At 44.2% G+C, this 18,094-nt stretch overlaps 1 protein-coding gene across 1 annotated transcript in view; it reads right to left on the bottom strand.

Annotated features, from left to right (window-relative positions):
* Positions 1–18,094, bottom strand: part of OPHN1 (oligophrenin 1) — a 278,050-nt gene that overhangs the window by 106,542 nt on the left and 153,414 nt on the right. The window contains exons 5-9 of the mRNA XM_043974083.1: positions 17,477–17,578; positions 8,001–8,111; positions 6,132–6,236; positions 4,079–4,208; positions 1,394–1,494 (exon numbers count right to left, since the gene is read on the bottom strand). Of these exons, the coding sequence (XP_043830018.1) occupies positions 1,394–1,494; positions 4,079–4,208; positions 6,132–6,236; positions 8,001–8,111; positions 17,477–17,578 (549 nt within the window). The remainder of the gene's footprint in view (positions 1–1,393; positions 1,495–4,078; positions 4,209–6,131; positions 6,237–8,000; positions 8,112–17,476; positions 17,579–18,094) is intronic.

Below are 18,094 nucleotides of genomic sequence, written 5' to 3'. Positions count from 1 at the left end.
TATATATCTTTTTTTTTAGTGACGCAATTGGGGTTAAGTGACTTGCCCAGGGTCACACAGCTAGTAAGTGTTAAGTGTCTGAGGCCAGATTTGAACTCAGGTCCTCCTGACTCCAGGGCCAGTGCTCTATCCACTGCAACACCTAGCTGCCCCTTGCTCTGTATATATCTTGCCCACATCTAATTACTTCCTAGACTCCTGCATTAGAATGTGAGTTCCCTGAGGGCAGAGATTGGTTTTGCCTTTCTTCGTAACCTGAGCACTTATCACAGTGCCAGGTATGTAGTAGGTCAACTGAAGTTAAAATGAGACAGAATAAATTGGAAAAAATCTCAAAGGGAAGGTATTAGTATTAAGGGGATGGAGAAATGACAGACCACTGATTTTGACAGAGAACAGGAACTGGATATATGATTACATTGGTTTGGGGAATTGTATGGTATGAGGAAACACCCTGAACCAATGCAGGTTGGCAGTCCCAGGGAGCTGCCTAGAACACTCTGAAAGTTTAAGTGGCTTGTTGAACATCACACAGCCAGTAGGTGGCAGAGGCATAATTTGAGTTTTCCTGGCCCTGAGGCCAGCCCCCATCCTCTTGTGAAGGGACCTTGCCTTAGAGAAAACAAAACTGAAAACCAAGAATGAGAGCTTCATGGAACTTTAGGACACAGGTTAATATCCCCTGTTCCCCCAACTCACACTCATGCCCCTAAATTAAGTCCCCCTAGCATATGTGTGGAGGAGGGGGCGGTGATTGTTGTGTCAGTTGAAGTCAGAGATCCAACTAAGCACCAAATCCCATCCATGGCCCTGTGCTCTGAATGGATACAAAAAACTGCTATGAACCAGCCCCTGCTCTCAAGAAGCTTACAGTCTATTGGAGAGATATAACAGAAGTGTGCTGGAGTCAGTTCAAACCTGCCTGTGAGAGCCAACTGTTCAATTTTCAGTATGAGCATTTACACCTTGGAAATCAGCAAATGCTACAAATCGGCTTCATTTATTGTTCTTTTGGTTGTCCAGACTTGAAAAAGTAATGGAGAAAAATGTTAATAATGTAAACCTAAGGCCATTCCACTAGGGAACTGGCCCATTCTCATGAGAATATAAAGACCTTTGGAAAAAAAAATCATGTAAACCTAAAAGTGTGTCGTATACACTTTTTTTGAGAGCTGGTTGTTAAACATTTACCAGCATATTCCTGGATATGATGAACACACAAATAACTATGATACGAGTGGTAAGGAAAGGTCAGGGCAAAGGACAATGGGCAAAGACAGGGCACTGCTTGTTGTAAGATGGTTGATGAGAGCTCTACCACATACATATCAGTAGAGATGCTTCTCAAGAGAAGTCGCTAATGTTGGTTGCAGAGTAATAGAAAGGGACAGACCTGTTTGGCTCCTGGTTTTTGTTCCATGGGAGTCATTGTCAATGTCTTGGTCTCCTTCTCATATTGACAGTAGTATTTCACCCATGATATTCCCAGAGCCCCTGGGACAAAAACAAAGAAAAAGACACCAATGAAACAATTCTCACCATAACTTCCAGCCCCTCTCAGTGCCCAGTTCTTTCTTTTTCTTAGTATATATTTTGATTTATTTATTTGTCTGTCTGGCTGGCTATCTATCTATTTTTGCAGGGCAATGAGGGTTAAGTGACTTTCCCAGAGTCACACAGCTAGTAAGTATCAAGTGTCTGAGGCCGGATTTGAACTCAGGTCCTCCTGAATCCAGGGCTGGTGCTTTATCCACTGTACCACCTACCTGCCCCTTCAATGCCCAGTTCTTATAGGATGCTTGAGCTCCAGCTGGAAGGGCACCAGAGACCCTCTAGTTCAACCCCCTAATTTTACAGAGGGGGAAACTGAGGCCCAAGGAAGGGAAGGAACCAGTCTAAGGTCACATGGAAGATCCTAGATCTAGAGCAGTAAGGGACCTCAGAGACCATCCAGTCCAACCCCCTCATTTTACAGAGGAGGAAACTGAGGCCCAGGGTGGGGAAAGGACTTGTACAAGAACTCACTGGTAGTAGTAGCAGAGCTTGGATTTGCAAAGAGGTTCCTTTGAGTCTAAATCAAGCACTCATCCTGTTACACCATGGTACGTTCAGAATTGTCCAAGTTTATCACTCCTGTTCTGGCCACCCCTTCTTCCCTGTACCACCTGGACTCTATCTTGATTCACCAGTTGGATGAACCGCTGGTTGCCACCCTTCAATCCCTTTGCCCTGCCACAGTCCATGCCCGTCTTCAGCCCTGGGTCCTAGCCCCCCTCTTCCTTCTCTCCTTTAAATTCTATAATTAACTCTCCACCCCTCTTCACATTCTCTATATAAGTAGATGTCTCTCACACCTCTGCTGCATCTCATCCCCCTCAGGAACAGGGTCATCACCCAAGCTTAGGAGCCCTATTTCCTCTTGCCTGTTCTATTTTATCTGCCCTCGACTTGGCCTCTCTGCTTCCACTCTCCTCCAAGCTATTTCAAAGGCTTTCACATTGCTCCATTTGACCCTCACAGCCCTGGGAGGGAGGAAGAAAGGGAGGCAGGCTGAGGCTTGCTAAACTTGTTTCACAACAGAGGAAAGCAAGGCACGAATGCTTAGATGGCTTTTCTAGGGTCACAAAGGTCATGAGTGGCAGAGTCAGAACCAGAAAGCATCGTTCCTTTTCTCCTTTCTCTCCTGCAAGACGGGCCTTAAGAAATCCAATTCCTTTATATATCGGGGAACACATGTTTAGAGGCCAGCATGTAATAACAGTTCCAGAAGGGGAAAATCCATTATTCTCCCTACATCAGGAGTTTTTCAAAAATTTCTCAGTTGTCAAGACACCTGGGTTCAAATCACATCACTTACATCATGAGGTCGGGCCTCAGTTTCGCTTAAAAACAAGAGCTTCAGATTGGAGGACCTCCAAGATCCATTCTAGCTCAAAACCCTAGGGAATCCTGGGTTTATCCTTCTGCGTACTTCACACATCCCGGTTTGGGACAGTGACGGGACTAAAAGGGTATGTATGGGGCACAGAGTGAGAAGTCCCAAAGGGAAACCCCACCCCCTCCCACACACATGTGATTCCAGAAAAGGAATTACTAATATCTGTTTAGAAGACTGGAAAACTATGCATCATTTGCAATGTTCGGTCATTGAATTCATTATTCATTATGAAGCCAGTATTCTCCAATCAAGCTGTTTTCTCATTTGCACAATGAGGGTGGTTGGAACTGGGCAAACATTAAGATCCTTTCCAGTATAAACACTATGTTCTCTCTCTCTCTCCTTCTTCCATATCTCCCTCTCCCCATCTTTTTTTTGGTGGGGCAATGAAGTGACTTGCCCAGGCTCACACAGCTAGTAAGGGTCAAGTATCTGAGGCCAAATTTGAACTCAGATCCTCCTAAATCCAGGGCTGGTGCTTTATCCACTGCCCCTCCCCATCCCTTTCGCCCTCTTCCTCTACCCCCTTTTTTATCTCCTCCCTCTCTCCTGCTCTCCCTTTCACTCTTCCCCTCCCTCTCCCTCTCCCCCCACCCACTCTCCTCTCCTCTTTCACTGCAGCTCAAAACTTGGGAGCTCAAGTGATCCTCCACCCTCAGCCTCTCTTGCTAACTGGCATTATAGGTGTGCATGAACACACCGAGCTGAACACTGTATGTTTGAAAGCTGTTTTTAGCTCTCAGAACTATGTTTTAGGCCCCTCCAGCTCTGACGCTCTATGCATCATGTTCTAAGGGCCCTTCCAACTCACACACTGTATATTCCTTTATTAAGTCCAATTTTATTTCCAGTTCCGAATTCTCTCCCTCCCATACCCATTGAGAAAGCAAGAAAAATAAAACCCATTACAAGCATATATATATATATACTATATATATTCAAGCAAAACAAGTTCTCTCATTAGCCTTGTTAAAAATAAATGTCTCAATCTGACCTCTGAGCGTATAGAGCATGAGCTTGACATTCTGTGTTCTAAGTTCTAAAGCTCCTTCTAGTACGAGCAGTCTGAGACAACAAAAGTAATAAACCTGAAAGCAGTTCTCCAGCTGCAGGCCCCCATCAATGTGCCCACATACATACATTTCTCTTGGGTGTAGAGATAGCCCTCAATGGTTGGCTGTCCTGGGAGCTTGCACATCTGGGGGGCCTCCTTCATCCTCTTCTTGAGTTCTTCCATCTCTTCTCGGGTACTAGAAAAGTGATTTCTTGTCTGCCAAGACATGACCGCCAGGAATGAATGCAAAGCAAGCATTATACACCAGGACACAGCAAGAGATGGATTAGATGGTGGTAAAGCAGATTGACCAGATGGTTTGGAGTGACTACATGGAGTGACTGTATTTTCTTAGGAGATTGGAGGCAGGGGGAAGTGTATCCAGGGGACCATAACCTATAATTTGGAGGTAAATAGAATTGTGGAAAATTCACTGCACCATGATCCAGGAGACTTGGGCTCACATCTGATCCTAGGCTCTGAGATCTAGAGCTAGAAGGAAACTCAGAGGACATAGAGTCCGGCCTTCTAATTATACAGAGGAGGAAACTGAGACCGAGGGAAAGGAAGTGACCTAAGGATCCTGGATCTCAAGCTAGAAGAGATCTATCAAGTCCAACCTTCTCATTTTACAGAGAAGGAAACTGAGGCATAGGGAAAGAAAATGACTTATCCAAAGTCACTCATGGGGTCCTAGATCTAGAACTGGCAGGGAGCAGGGACCTGAGAAACCATTGAGGCCAACACCCTCATTTTACAGAGGAGGAAAATGACTTTTCCAAGGTCACACAGGTATTAAGTACCAGAGAGAAAGATATGAGCGCCAGAGCTAGTGTTGTTTTTGTTGTTCTAAATACAACTCTGCCCCACCTCCTTGGATGACATTAGGCAACTCACATAAGCATTTGGGGCCTCAGGTTTCTCATCTGTAAACTAAGATCCTTCCTCACCACTGTTATTCTGTGTATGAAAAAGCAGCATACATACACAGACCAGGCTGTCAGCACCCTGAAGGCACACAGACAGGGCATTAAAAACCATTGATTAGGGCAGCTAGGTGGTGCAGTGGATAGAGCACCAGCCCTGGATTCAGGGGGACCTGAGTTCAAATATGGCCTCAGACACTTGACACTTACTAGCTGTGTGACCCTGGGCAAGTCACTTAACCCCAATTGCCTCACCAAAAAAAGTTTAAAAAAAAAAAAAAAGAAGATTTATTGGCACTAGCAGGATTGTAGAGAACATCTAGAAGATGTGGTCTTGAGATCCCAGTATCAGCACTCCAGACCTGGAAAGGACCTCAGAGTCCTGTCTAGTACAGTCCTTTCATTATACAAAGGAGGAAACTGTCCCAGAGAGGGTAAATGACTTCTACAAGATCACATACAGGCAAAGTCAGGATCTGAACCCAGATCTTCTGCCTCTAGAGTCACTACTCTTTCTACTGTACCAACTCTAAAGCCTATGCTTCTATAAGGAAGGTAGTAGAAATATTATTCTACCCCTTTGACAGATGGGGAAACTGAGGCTAAGAGAGGTTAAGTGACTTGTTCATGATCACATATAGGCAGTAGGTGGCAGAGTGGGGATTTGAACCCAAGTCCTCTGCCTCTAGAGTCACTGCTCTTTCCACTGTACTACTACTACATCGCCAGCTCTAAATCCCATGCTCCTATAAGGAACATAGAAGTAGGATTATACCCATTTTATAGACATGGAAAGTGAGGCTCAGAGAGGTTAAGTGACTTGCCAAAGTTCACATGTGAAAGAAGCAGAACTTGAATTCAGGTCCATGACTCCAAGACCATGCATTTGCCCACTCCACCACATTACAGGGCGCCCATGTGTCAAGGCCAAAGTTCATGGCAGTTGACTGACCTAGAGGAAGTTCATGATTTGTGATTGCAGACCAATGGTCCCCAGGGCAAGGCCAATGTGGGCTCCTGGGTAATGGGGTTCAAGTGGCCCACACTGGAGTCCAGTCAGCTGGGAGAACAGGCAGGACTAGAACAGGAGCCAATGAGGCTGGCTTATCTGAACTATCCCGTAACTGGGCCCCATCAGGTTAGTTTGGCAATGCTCCCAAGAGGGAGGAAGGGGGACAGACAAGGAAATGGAAACCCCCAGGGACAAACTCACATTCTGCAGACTGAGCTGGAGCTGCTGTTTGTAAGGAAGGAAATCCTGTGTTAGTTCTACTGTCAGATTGTTGGAAATGAAGAGACTGTGAAGAAAGGCCAAGACCTAGGGAGAATGGGCACAAAAGATTTTTTTATTGCAGGTACCCCCCCCTCACATCCCGCCCCCCCCCATATCAGACACAGGAAACATCCACCACTGGACAGTAAACCTTTCAGCTGGGCCCCCTGCTGTTCTATATAGTACATCTGCAACCACCACCCTTTACCAGCCCTGCATCTCAACACAAACACCTCCACACTTGGCCACATGGCGGAGCAAAGAGTGGCGCTACCATCTACTACCGAAGGCATTCATTCCTAGGGTCCTGTGTGCAACCGAATGATAAAGGATGAGAACTTTCAAGGCACCTGGACCCCAACAGGATCTTAAGCATTTCGCTTGATATCTCTGGTTCTCAGTTTCTTCATTTGTCAGAGTGTTGGGTAGGGGTGGGGAGGGCTGCTAGCTCTGAATATAATCGTCCTATAGTCTCAGGTGCTAAAATATTGAATAAGGCTGCACCCCTGCCCAGAAGATGGTAGAGAGGCTATCTTCCCCCATTAGAATGTAATCTCCCAGAGGGTAGGAAACTATCTTCTTTGCCTGCATTTTTACCTCCAGGGCTCAGCATTGCCCTGGGTATATAGTAAGCACTTAATAGATGCTCTATCTACCTACCTATCTAGAGAAGAATAATATACAAATATTTGTAAAATTCACACACAGTATCAAATAAGGAAATGGTTTCTAGCTAATAGGAGACGAAAGAGAACAGGGCTAGGATTAAGATAAAATAATAATAATTAATAAAAATTAATAGCCAGAATTTATATAGCATTTCAAAATTTGCAAAGTACTTTGAAAATATTATCTCACAACAACCCTGGGAGATAAGTGTTGTTCTTATGCCCACTTTATAGATGAGGAAATTGAAACAGACAAAGGTTAAGTGACTTACCTAGGGTCATACAGATAGTAAGTGTGTAAGGTAGGATTTGAACTCAGATCTTCGGGGCAGCTAGGTGGCACAGTGGGTGAAGCACTGGCCCTGGATTCAGGATAACCTGAGTTCAAATCTGGCCTCAGACACTTGACACTTACTTAGCTGTGTGACCCTGGGCAAGTCACTTAATCCTCATTGCTCTGAAAAAAAATATTATGAACTCAGATCTTGAGTCCTGTTCTATTTGCTGGGTCAATCAGTTCTGCCACTGATGCACTGGGTGGCATTGGGAGTTGGACTTAATGGTTTCCTTCCTCACTTCTGCCTCTTGGAATCTTTAGTTTCTTAGCTCAAAATCCAGATTCTAGAGGCCACCTTTCCAGGTCCCCTGGGCTGTTAGCATCTTCCCCCTTAAGTTACCTTGCATCTACTTTGTGTGTCTATTGTCTGTACCTATTTATGGATAAGTTATCTCCCCCACTGGAATGTAAGCTTCTGGAGGGCAGGCACGCCTAGCACAATTGCTGTCACATAGTAAACAACTACTGAATGCTTGTAGACTGATGATTTGTAAGGGCCTCTCCATGGTTTTAAGTATCAATATTTCTGGGAGGCCAGAGCACTGCAGATATGTGAAGGGCCTTATAGGTCATCTACTTCAATATCCCTCATTTTACAGATGGGGAAACTGAGGATAGAGAAGTATACAACTTGCCCAAGGTCATTAAAGAGCTTGCTGAGAGGTCCTTACCCACAGGCCTTAGCCCTGACACAGACGATCAAACTTGGTGTAGCCACCATCTTTTTAGATTTGCCTGAGACATCCATGTCTCCATTCTTCCATGGAAATCTGATCAAAAACAGTAAACAGAGATAGGACTTACGGGCTCCACGATATTGAACTTCTTGGTCTCCTGAACCTCCTGGATCTGGTACACATAGTCGAGAGATGACTCAAAGAAATTGTGTCTCTCTCTGTCCAACTGCAAGTCAGCCTATAGGAAAGGAAGCATTGAAATGTCATGGAACAGAACAGACAGGAAACAAGACAGTGCTTTGGGAGGCTACCTGGAAGGAGAAAGACCCTTGAAAACAAAGAGTGAGGTGGATTAGAGTGAAAGCTCCTGAGAAGCAAGGAGCATTGTCTTACTCATCTTTGAGTCCCTTAGCATCTACTACAGTCTAGCATATAACAGGGTGTCAAGACTTGCCCTTTGGTCACGCTACTCCCTATACCTAAAACATCTTCCCTCCCCTTCTTCATATCTATTATATAAATCCAACTCGAATGCTACCTCTTCTAAGATGTTCCCCACCCCTTCACCTCAGAGCCTTCCCCTTCTGATCTCACTTAATACTTTATCCCATTGTCTCTGATACACTAATGTGATATTATATATTATAGTGTTTATTGTATACAGTATAGTGTATATAGTGTATGGTGTATTATAGTGTATATGTTTCATTTCCTACCAGAATGGAAACACCATGAAGGCAGGGGACATGTCTTAGCAAAATTGCCCAATTCCAACCATACTCTGTACCCAGCAGGTGATACTTAGTATTTCTTTTTGACTGAATCAATGAATAAATTATAGGGAGTTGATTAGCCAAGTTCTCTGATCAATTTGTTGAGCTTGTCAGGGATGAGCCTCTATCTCATTGATTGAGGATGGAGTGATTGGCTCTTGCTATCTTAGATCAACTGGGGAGGAACTGGTTGGCTCTGATTGCCATAGTTTTGAGCTACTCTTTGTGCTGGCTTAAGAAAATGGCCTAACAGACAAACCTGGAAGGACTGACATGAATTGATTCTGAGTAAGATGAGCAGAACCAGGAGAACATTGTACACAGTATCAACAACACTGTTGACTCTTCTCAGCAATACAATAGTCCAAGATAATTCCAAAGAACTAATGATGGAAAATGCTCTCCAAATCCAGAAAAAAGAACTGTGTAATCTAGATGCAGAATAGGCTGTGCTGTTTCTACTTTTTTTCTTTTTCTTTTTTGAGGTTTTCCCCTTTTGTTCTGATTCTTCTTTCATGGCATGACTCATGCAGAAACATGTTTAATGTGATTGTACATATATAACCTATTTCAAATTGCTTTCTGTCTTGGGGTGGGGGAAGGGAGAAAAATTTAGAACTAGAAATCTTATAAAAACAAATGTTGAAAATTATCTCTATATGTAACTGGAAAATAATAAAATACTTTTATGATTAAAAAAGAAAATGGCCTGAGCTGCAGAGTTAGTCCTTTTTCTGATTGGAGAGCTAAGATCAGACCTGATTCTAGTGGTGAAGGCCTATCTATGGATGCGCAATCTCCCTTCCCAACCCCCAGGGTAGCTAATGGTCAATTTGAGAAAGTTGCCTATGCTTTTATCCAGGAAGCTAGGAAGGACAATTCATGAACAGTAGGCTCCTGGATAGAAGCAGGCTTTACCCATTTTTTCCTGGACGATATTGAGTTCTTAGGGAGTCTAGAGACTCAGTCTTCTGGAGAGAAAAGGGAGAGTTCTTGAGTTCTAGAACCTAGCCTTCTAGAGAGAAAAAAGGATACAACAAGACCTGGACTTTTGAGTTTTTCAGACACTGTCATCCCAGAGAAATGAGCATTGACCTTTTTTGACCTTTGACCTTTCTTTTTCCTTCCCTGAAGAAGCCCATAGTATTCTAAGTTGGGAGCCCTGTGTGTATCACTGGGGAAAAGTGGGATTCACCAGAAAGTCAGGGGGTTCCACCTCTACCAACACCAAATTCACTTCAGTTATAAGGGAAGTCCAGACCACAGGGTAGTATTAAGAGTCTGGAGGCCTAGGACCCTGGGGGAGAGGCAGGACTCATCAGAGAGGAAAGTGAGTTATATTTGTGTTGCTTGTGTAAGAGGGGTGTCCCAGGCACCTCAACCCCAATTACTGTAACAAGATTCTCTAAGCCAGGGGTCTATGCATAGATTTCAGGGGGTGAGAAAAAATTCCCTCTTTCTTTGCCCTAACCACTAACTGAAACTGAATGTTTTCTTTCAATTATTTAACATTATCCTGAGGTGTCCAAGACCCCCAAAAGGTTTAGAACCCCCTGATCTAAGCCCAGAAACCTTCATCAGGTGAGAATACCTTCGTGTTTGAGTTACAGAATCAGTCAGAGGTGTGCCCTAGGGACAGAACAATTCCCAGACATCTCTACTGAGCCAATCAAAGTGTGTAAACTAGGTACCAGTTGAATGAAAGCAGACAACGCCATCCACCCAACACCCAGAAAATGTCTGGTAGTTGGCTGGAGAGCATCAGTCAGTCATCCTGTGGACCGTGGATAAGACAGCATGCCAGTTCTGAATCTGGCATTCCAATAGCAATCCAGTCCAGAGAACAGGAACCCTCCCCTCACAGCATGAGTTTGTAAACTTCAAAGGGTTGCCAGGCTCGTTCTTTCCATCAGGAACTTTCGTGCTGTCACCAGAATAGCAGATGCCATCACTCAGTACCTGATCCTCAGGGCTCAACAGAGAGCTACACCCACAAAAGGGGGAATTTCCCACTCTTGGCTACTAGAAGCCCTTTTCCCCTTGCCCATCAGTCATCAGCTTCCATTTAATTCATGCCTAACTCATACCCTTCACTGATGGATTGGTTCATCAGAGGTATCTAGGAATTGTTCCCACCTCATTTACACCCTTAATTGATTGATTCTAGAACTCAGACGTGCATTCACCTGATAAATGTGTATCTAAATGTAGATTAATCTTGTTCCATTAAATTAGGGATGAGGGATGTTAGCACAAGCAGGATGTTCTCAGAAAAACCTGGGAAGTCTTACATGAACTTATGCAAACTGAAATGAGCAGAACCAGAAGAATGTTGCATAGCTATATTGTAAGTGATAGCAATATTGTAAAATGATCAACTGTGAATGACTTAGCTAATATCGGCAATACAATATCCAAGACAATTCTGAAGGACTTTTGATGGGAAAATGCTCTCCATATCCAGAGAGAGAACAGATAGAGTCTGAAATGCAGATCAAAGCATACTTTATCTTTACTTTATTTTTCTTGGGGTTTTTTCTTTGTTTTCTTTCACAACATGACTATATGGGAATATGTTTTGTATGACTGCACATGTGTAATCTATATGAAATTGCTTGCCTTCTCGATGGGGAGGAGAGGGAGGGAGAGAATTTTGAACTCAAACATTTTTTTAAAAATGAATGTTGAAAATTGGTTTTACCTGTAATTGGGGGAAAAATAAAATTTTAAATTAAAAAAACAAGTTTTATGGGTTTGTCTAAGTACTTTATTATTTTATGCATTTTCTATGGAGTGATATCCTACTTGTCCTGTACTGGATATGAACTATTATCTTGAATACCTGTACAGAAGCTAGAAACCCTTTTACCTACATGTTTGGTGAACCAGACATGAGTTATAGTCTAATATTTCCAAGGCAGAACTCTCGGTAGAGGGGAAATGAGCCAAAAGGAGAATGACTGTGGGAGCCTGGGGGTACTAGGCCATGGGTTACAAATGAATGAAGGAATAAGAGCAACTAGGCAAAAAGGAATATATTTCTGCTCCCAATTCTGTTCCTGATTCTCTCAACTTTTCTATCTCTTCCTCAGCTTCCTTCTCACCTTGGAGATACCTTTATCCCTGTAACCCCCTCTTCCAATTGGTGAGAGTTCCTTCCCTGAAGCTGTATTTGAGGAAAGGTCCAAGTCAGCCATGCTCACTCCTCTAGGGATGTGTTTATAAATATTTAACAACTGGCTCTCTGGGGAAAATGTATACACAATACACTCTAAATTTAATCTGAATTATGAACATTATTGGCTCCATCATTTTCTTTAGTCTAGACAATCAACAAAACAATAAACTGAGCTGTGATTTGTCGTATTTACCAATCTGCTTCAACTGGGCCTTCACTGCTGCTAGGCGATTGTTCCCTTATCAGCTCATTGTCCCACTTGCCATTGTGCGCTCTTCATCTCCTATCACTCAGGTACCTTCTGACATTACCTCCTCCTTCATCTGTCTCACAAGGTTAATGCCTCTACTTGTTCAACTGATACCCTTCCATCCTATCTCCTGAGAGAGATTGTCCCTCTGGCATTCCCATTCTATCATTTATTTTCAATCTCTCCCTGTGTACTGGATCCTTCCCTACTTCCTATACACATGCCCATATCTCTTCCATCCTCAAGAAAAGCTCTCATCTGACCCTTCTGGCCCCACTATTTTCCTATAGCTTTTCTGCCTTTTGTAGCTGACCCCCATGGAAAATGCCATGTACAACAGGTGCCTCCACTTTCTATCTTCTCATCCCTTCTTAACTATTTACACCCATTTCAGCTTCCAACCTCATCATTCCCCTCCTAACTGCTCCCTCCAAAGTCACCAGAGATCTCTTAGTTGCCAAATCCAATGGCCTCTTCTCAACCCTCCTTCTTCTTGACCTCTCTGCAGCCCTTAACAGTGTTTCTCATTCTCTCTTCCTTGACACTCTCTTCTAAGTTTCTGGGAAACCATTCTCCCCTAGTTCTCCCACCTATCTTACCATTCCTCAGTTTCCTTTGCTAGATCCTCACCAAGCCCAGGCCCTCTAACTGTAGGTATCCCACAGGGATCTGTGCTGGCTCTCACATGACCAACTGCTTCTCAAAAATCTCAAACTGGGTGTCCAGTAGACATATTAAACTCAGTTTGCCCAAAACAGAATTCATCTTTCCCTCTAAGCCCTCCTCACCTCCTAAACTGGCTATTCCTGTAGAAGGTAATACCATCGTCCTAGTCCCTTTGGCTATGGTACCTAGGAATCATCCTGGATTCCTCACTATCTCTCACCACCCCCACTCCCATATCCAAGCTGTTACCAAGGTCTTTACAACATCTCTCAGATATGGCCCCTGCTCTCCTCTGACACTGACACCACTCTAGTGCAGGCCTTCATGCCTGGACTAGGGCAATAGACCACTGGGGGGGAGGCGAAAATCTGCCTGTTTCAAGGCTCTCCCCATTCCAATTGATTCTCCATGCAGCCACCAACATCATTTTCCTAGTGCATGGGTCTAACCATGTCACACCCCTACTAAATAAATTCCAGTGGCTCCCTATCACCTCCAGGATCAAAGACAAAGTTCTCTGCTTAGTGTTCAATGCCCTCTATAACCGAGCCCCCTTCTACCTTTCCAGTATTCTTATACCTTACTCTCCACTATGTACCCAATGACAAGGGCCTCCTGGATATTTCACAAACAAAACCATCCCTCTCTCAACTCTGGGCATTTTCTCTGGCTGGCTGTCCCCCATGCCTGGGACGTTCTCCTTCCTTATCTCTACCTACCACCTTCCCTGTCTTTCTTTAAATTCCATCTTCAACAAGATCTATATCTCTAGCACTCTCTGAATCATCTATCATCTCTCTCCCTCTCCCTCTCTGTCATCTATCTATCTATCTACTATAGGCAAGGACTGCTTTTGCCCATAATGGAGTTTTCCAGTGTACTTTTGAGTGCCCATAACAGAGAGGCAAAGGAGCATTTATTGGGCTCTCTGGGGCATCAGAACACTCTGAGAATTGTGCCTGCAGGGGAGATTGCAACGGGAGGTGAGGACTTAGAAAAGGAAGGTAGAAGGAAGCTGAGAGGAAACTGCCTGGAGAGGGGAGGCTGGAAAGTCAGGTGCCTCCTGACACTATCTCCTCCTTCACCCCTGTATCACATGACATTCCTGGGCCACCCTGGGTAGAGTGACAGTAGTCCAATACTGTGGTCTGTGGTCTACTGAGCAAGAGATGCTGCCACAGTAGACAACATGCAAGTATGTTCTGCCTCTGGAACTGGTCAAGGATGAAAGCCCTGGTGATCAACTTCATGTGGAGGAAGCCTGGAACTAATGGGAATCCAGCCCCAAGGGCTGCAATTGATCTTCATGCCAGTCAGCCACCACCACCACCACCACCACCATCATCATCATCACCACTTACATTTGTATATGGCTTTGAGGTCTGAAAAGTTCTTTTCATATATTCTCATTTGATTTTTGCTACAGAGACCAAGTTAAAAGGACAAAGAGAAATGACTCAGTTTCCTCGCCCCATGCCTCATGTGCAGGAAGGGTAGTTTTCACATACCTGAATAAATATTCGACCTCCCACCTCCCCATTTGATCTAAGAAGGCATTATTTTCATTTATGTACTAGTTGGTGGCAAAGAAGGTCTTGAAAAAGAACTCTACTGCCCATTTATTTTCTAGGAGGAACTATTAGTCTGTTCTTTCTTAATTAAATACCTCATTATTTTATTTGTAGTCTTCATTTTGGTCTGGGAATAGAACATATTTCACTGGTAGGGGGTAGGCCCATGATTTGAATAGCTAATTGTCCAAAGCACTCTGGGAAAAGCAGAAAGTGCTTCTGAGCCAAGGTTCCCAAGGGGACTTCAGGGAACTGTTATTGTATTTTATCATAGGTGCTTGTCCAGGATGTTTATGGATTGATTCAAGCTGTTTGCGTTTTCCTCCTTCCAAGTCTAGGCAATCATTTGGCAGCAGTTTCCCCCCACCAGTGCGAACTTTCTTCCCAAGCCAGGCATGTTCTAACCATTGTAGCATTGTGTGGCCAAGTGTCACTGAACTTTTTGTTTGGTGCTAAAGTGTTCTGTGTAATTGTAAGCATTGACGCAACCCACTCGAAGTGGCATTCAACACTGCACATGTGCTCTGGTATGAATGCCTCAGGGCTATTCACATATTGGATGAGAGGCATGAATAGTCATTGGTCTCTAGTTAGCAGAGAGCTGGAGCCATCTGGGGCCTGTTGGTTTGCATGTACCTACTAAGGGTAAGGGGGAAGAGGAGGAAGTGGAGAAGGAGGAGGAGGAGGATGACAACCATGACAAAGATTACATCAGAAGGTCTTGACATCATGCTGTCGACTCTTGGGGAGATGACAAGATCGTGAAGGAAGACCAAGTTGGAGCTGTGGTGATGGGAGCTGGCTCAAACAGTGAGGCACTTCACTATCCCCAAAGAGAACCTGAGGACTAGTTATTAAGTCCCCTACTGCAGACCAAGAGCTGATGGAAGAGTTTAAAGTCTGCATGATGAAAGGGGGAACTGGCTTTGATTATGGCCAGGGGTTGGCATACAGAATCCAGAGGAGGGTCATGCCAAATCCTTTGATGCCCTCCAGCATGAGAGATGAAAGGCCTCTCCGACTCTGCTGTAAGGCTCCAAAGCAAAGGGCCAGTGCCTGAGGAGTAGCTGGCCATCATGACATTGATTCACATGACTGGGGAAGCCCATACAATAAACGGGATGATTCCACCTCACTGTGCTACTCCTGATTGCTCTGGCCACTTGGTGGGTGTTTTGGGGGTTTTTTGGTATGGTTTTTTTGAGCATTAAATAGTATGTTATTCTTTTTTCCTATTTCACATAAAGATAGTTTTCAACATTCTTTTTTTGTTGTTGCTGCTGCTTTTTTGTGTGTGGGAATATGAGGGTTAAGTGACTTGCCCAGGGTTACACAGCTAGTAAGTGTCAAGTGTCTGAGGCCAGATTTGAAATCAGGTCCTCCCAAATCCAGGGCTGGTGCTTTATCCACTGTGCCACCTAGCTGCCCTCTCAACATTTGTTTTGAATAAGATTTTGAATTCAAAATTTTTCCCTCCCTCTCAAAGCCAGCATGCAATCTGATATAGGTTATACATTTACAATCATGTTAAACATATATCCACATTAGGAATGTTGCAAGAGAAGAACGAGAACAAAAGGGAAAAACCATGAGAAAGAAAAAAAATTTAAAAACAAAGTGAAAATGGTCTGCTTCGATCTGCATTCAAACTCCACAGTTCTTTCTCCAGATGTGGAGAGCCTTTTTTCATCATGAATTCTTTGGAATTATCTTGGGTCATTATATTGCTGAGAAGAGCCAAGTCTATCACAGTTGATCATCACACAATGTTGCTGTTACTGTGTACCGTGTTCTCCTGTTTCTGCTCACTTTGCTCAGCATCAGTTCATTTAAGTCTTTCCAGGTTTTTCTGAAATCTGTGCTCTGGCCACTTGTACCCAGCCAGTAGAGCTTGACTTTCCTGAAACTATCAGCTGGGCATCTTTGCCTCTCAGAGTGCTGATTCATGGCTTCCCTGTATCCTTTCTGTTTGTATCATTGGTGCTTTCATTTGTTCAGAGGACTCATCTAAGGACAAAAAAGGTCATGTTCCTTCTTGTGCCCATGGAAATTGCCCTCTCTGAGACAAGGGACCTTGGGAAGTACCTGAAGGAACCATCCAGCAGAGCCATTATCATGGCAGCTCAGGAGGAAGACAGGAAACCCCAGTGTAGAAGGTTCAAATCCCCAAATTGCCTCATGATAACTATGTGACCCAGAATACACCTCAATTTCCTCATTCACCAAATGAGTGAACTACAAACTAAAGGCTCTTCTGTCCAGTCTTGGCATTCTCTGAGGCAGCTGGTGGTGCAGTAGATAGAACACTGGGCCTGAGGTCAGGAAGTTATTGTGGTTCAGTCGACTCTCCAGCTCATTTTACAGATGTGGAAACCAAGGCAAAGAGGGTTAAGGGACTGGCCCAGGGTCATACTGCTAGTTAGTGTCTGAGACTGGAATTGAACTTGGGTCTTCCTGTCTATCCACTGCACCACTTAGCTGCCCCAGAACTCAGGAAGACTTGAGTTCAAATGTGACCATGGGTACTTGCTAGATGAATGACTCTGGGCTTAACCTCTGTCTGTCTCAGTTTCCTCAACTGTAAAACAGGGATTAGGATAGCACCTACTTCTCAAGTTGTTGTGAGGATCAAATGAGAGAATATTTGTAAAGTGCTTAGCACAGTGCTTGGCACTTCCTCCCTTTCCTTCTTCCTTCCTTCCTCCCTTTCTTCCTTTCTTTCCTTTACTTCTTCCTTCTTCACTCCTTCCTTCTTCCCTTTCCTGCTTTCTTTCCTTCACTCCTTCCTTCCTTCCTTCCTCCCTCCCTTCCTTCCTTTCTAAGGTCCTTTCCCATTCTGATATGCTCTTAGGCCTTTCCCAGCTCTGACATTTCGTAGTTGGATGTGCTAATCCATACCAGTTCTAATCACCAAATTTTACAAACCAGTCACAGATGGGGCATCCTCAAAGTAGGCCATGTGGTGGCCAGGAAGGTGAGCGGAAGAGCAAGAGAATGAGAGAACACGAGAAGGCCAAGAAAAGCAGAGGCTGGCTTGCAGGCCATGGAATCTTTAGCCATGCTATTTTCACCCAGGGATGTGCCCCTACCTCAAACAGGTGCAGCCTGGAAAACTACCAAATTCCAAGGCGGAGACGGAGGGAAGGGCCCACATTCCACACATACCTCCTGGAGCTGGGATTCTTTCTTCTTGGAAGACAGATGCAAGTGGCGATCCAGCAAAGAATAAAACCGCTCACTGTCCTTCTCAAATTTTTTCTTCCGTTCCTGGAGGCAGAAAAGAAGGTAGAGAATCGGCCCAGGAAGGGGGAATTTTCTACTCCTCACATAGAATAGGCCTGGATAGCTTACTATGGCGAGAGCTTTAGGGTTTGCAAATCAATTCATACACCTTAACTCAGTAGAGATTCAAAACAACCCTGGGGGCGGGGGGGGGGGGGGCAGCTAGGTGGCACAATGGATAAAGCACAGGCCCTGGATTCAGGAGGAGCCAAGTTCAAATCCAACCTCAGACACTTGACATTGAACAATAATAACTTCCTGACCTCAGGCCCAGTGTTCTATCTACTGCACCACCAGCTGCCTCAGAGAATGCCAAGAATGGACAGAAGAGCCTTTAGTTTTTAGTTCACTCATTTTGCAAATGAGGAAATTGAGGCACAGCCTGGGTTACACAGTTATCATGAGGCAGTTCAGGGACCTGAACCTTCTACACTGGGGTGTCCTGTCTTCCTCTTGAGCTGAGGAAAAAAAAAACAAAAACAAAATATACAAAAAAAAACA

The sequence above is a fragment of the Dromiciops gliroides genome, chromosome X (genome assembly GCF_019393635.1).
Source record: "Dromiciops gliroides isolate mDroGli1 chromosome X, mDroGli1.pri, whole genome shotgun sequence".
NCBI lineage: Eukaryota > Metazoa > Chordata > Mammalia > Microbiotheria > Microbiotheriidae > Dromiciops > Dromiciops gliroides.
This window is presented reverse-complemented; position numbering and strand designations above follow the sequence as displayed.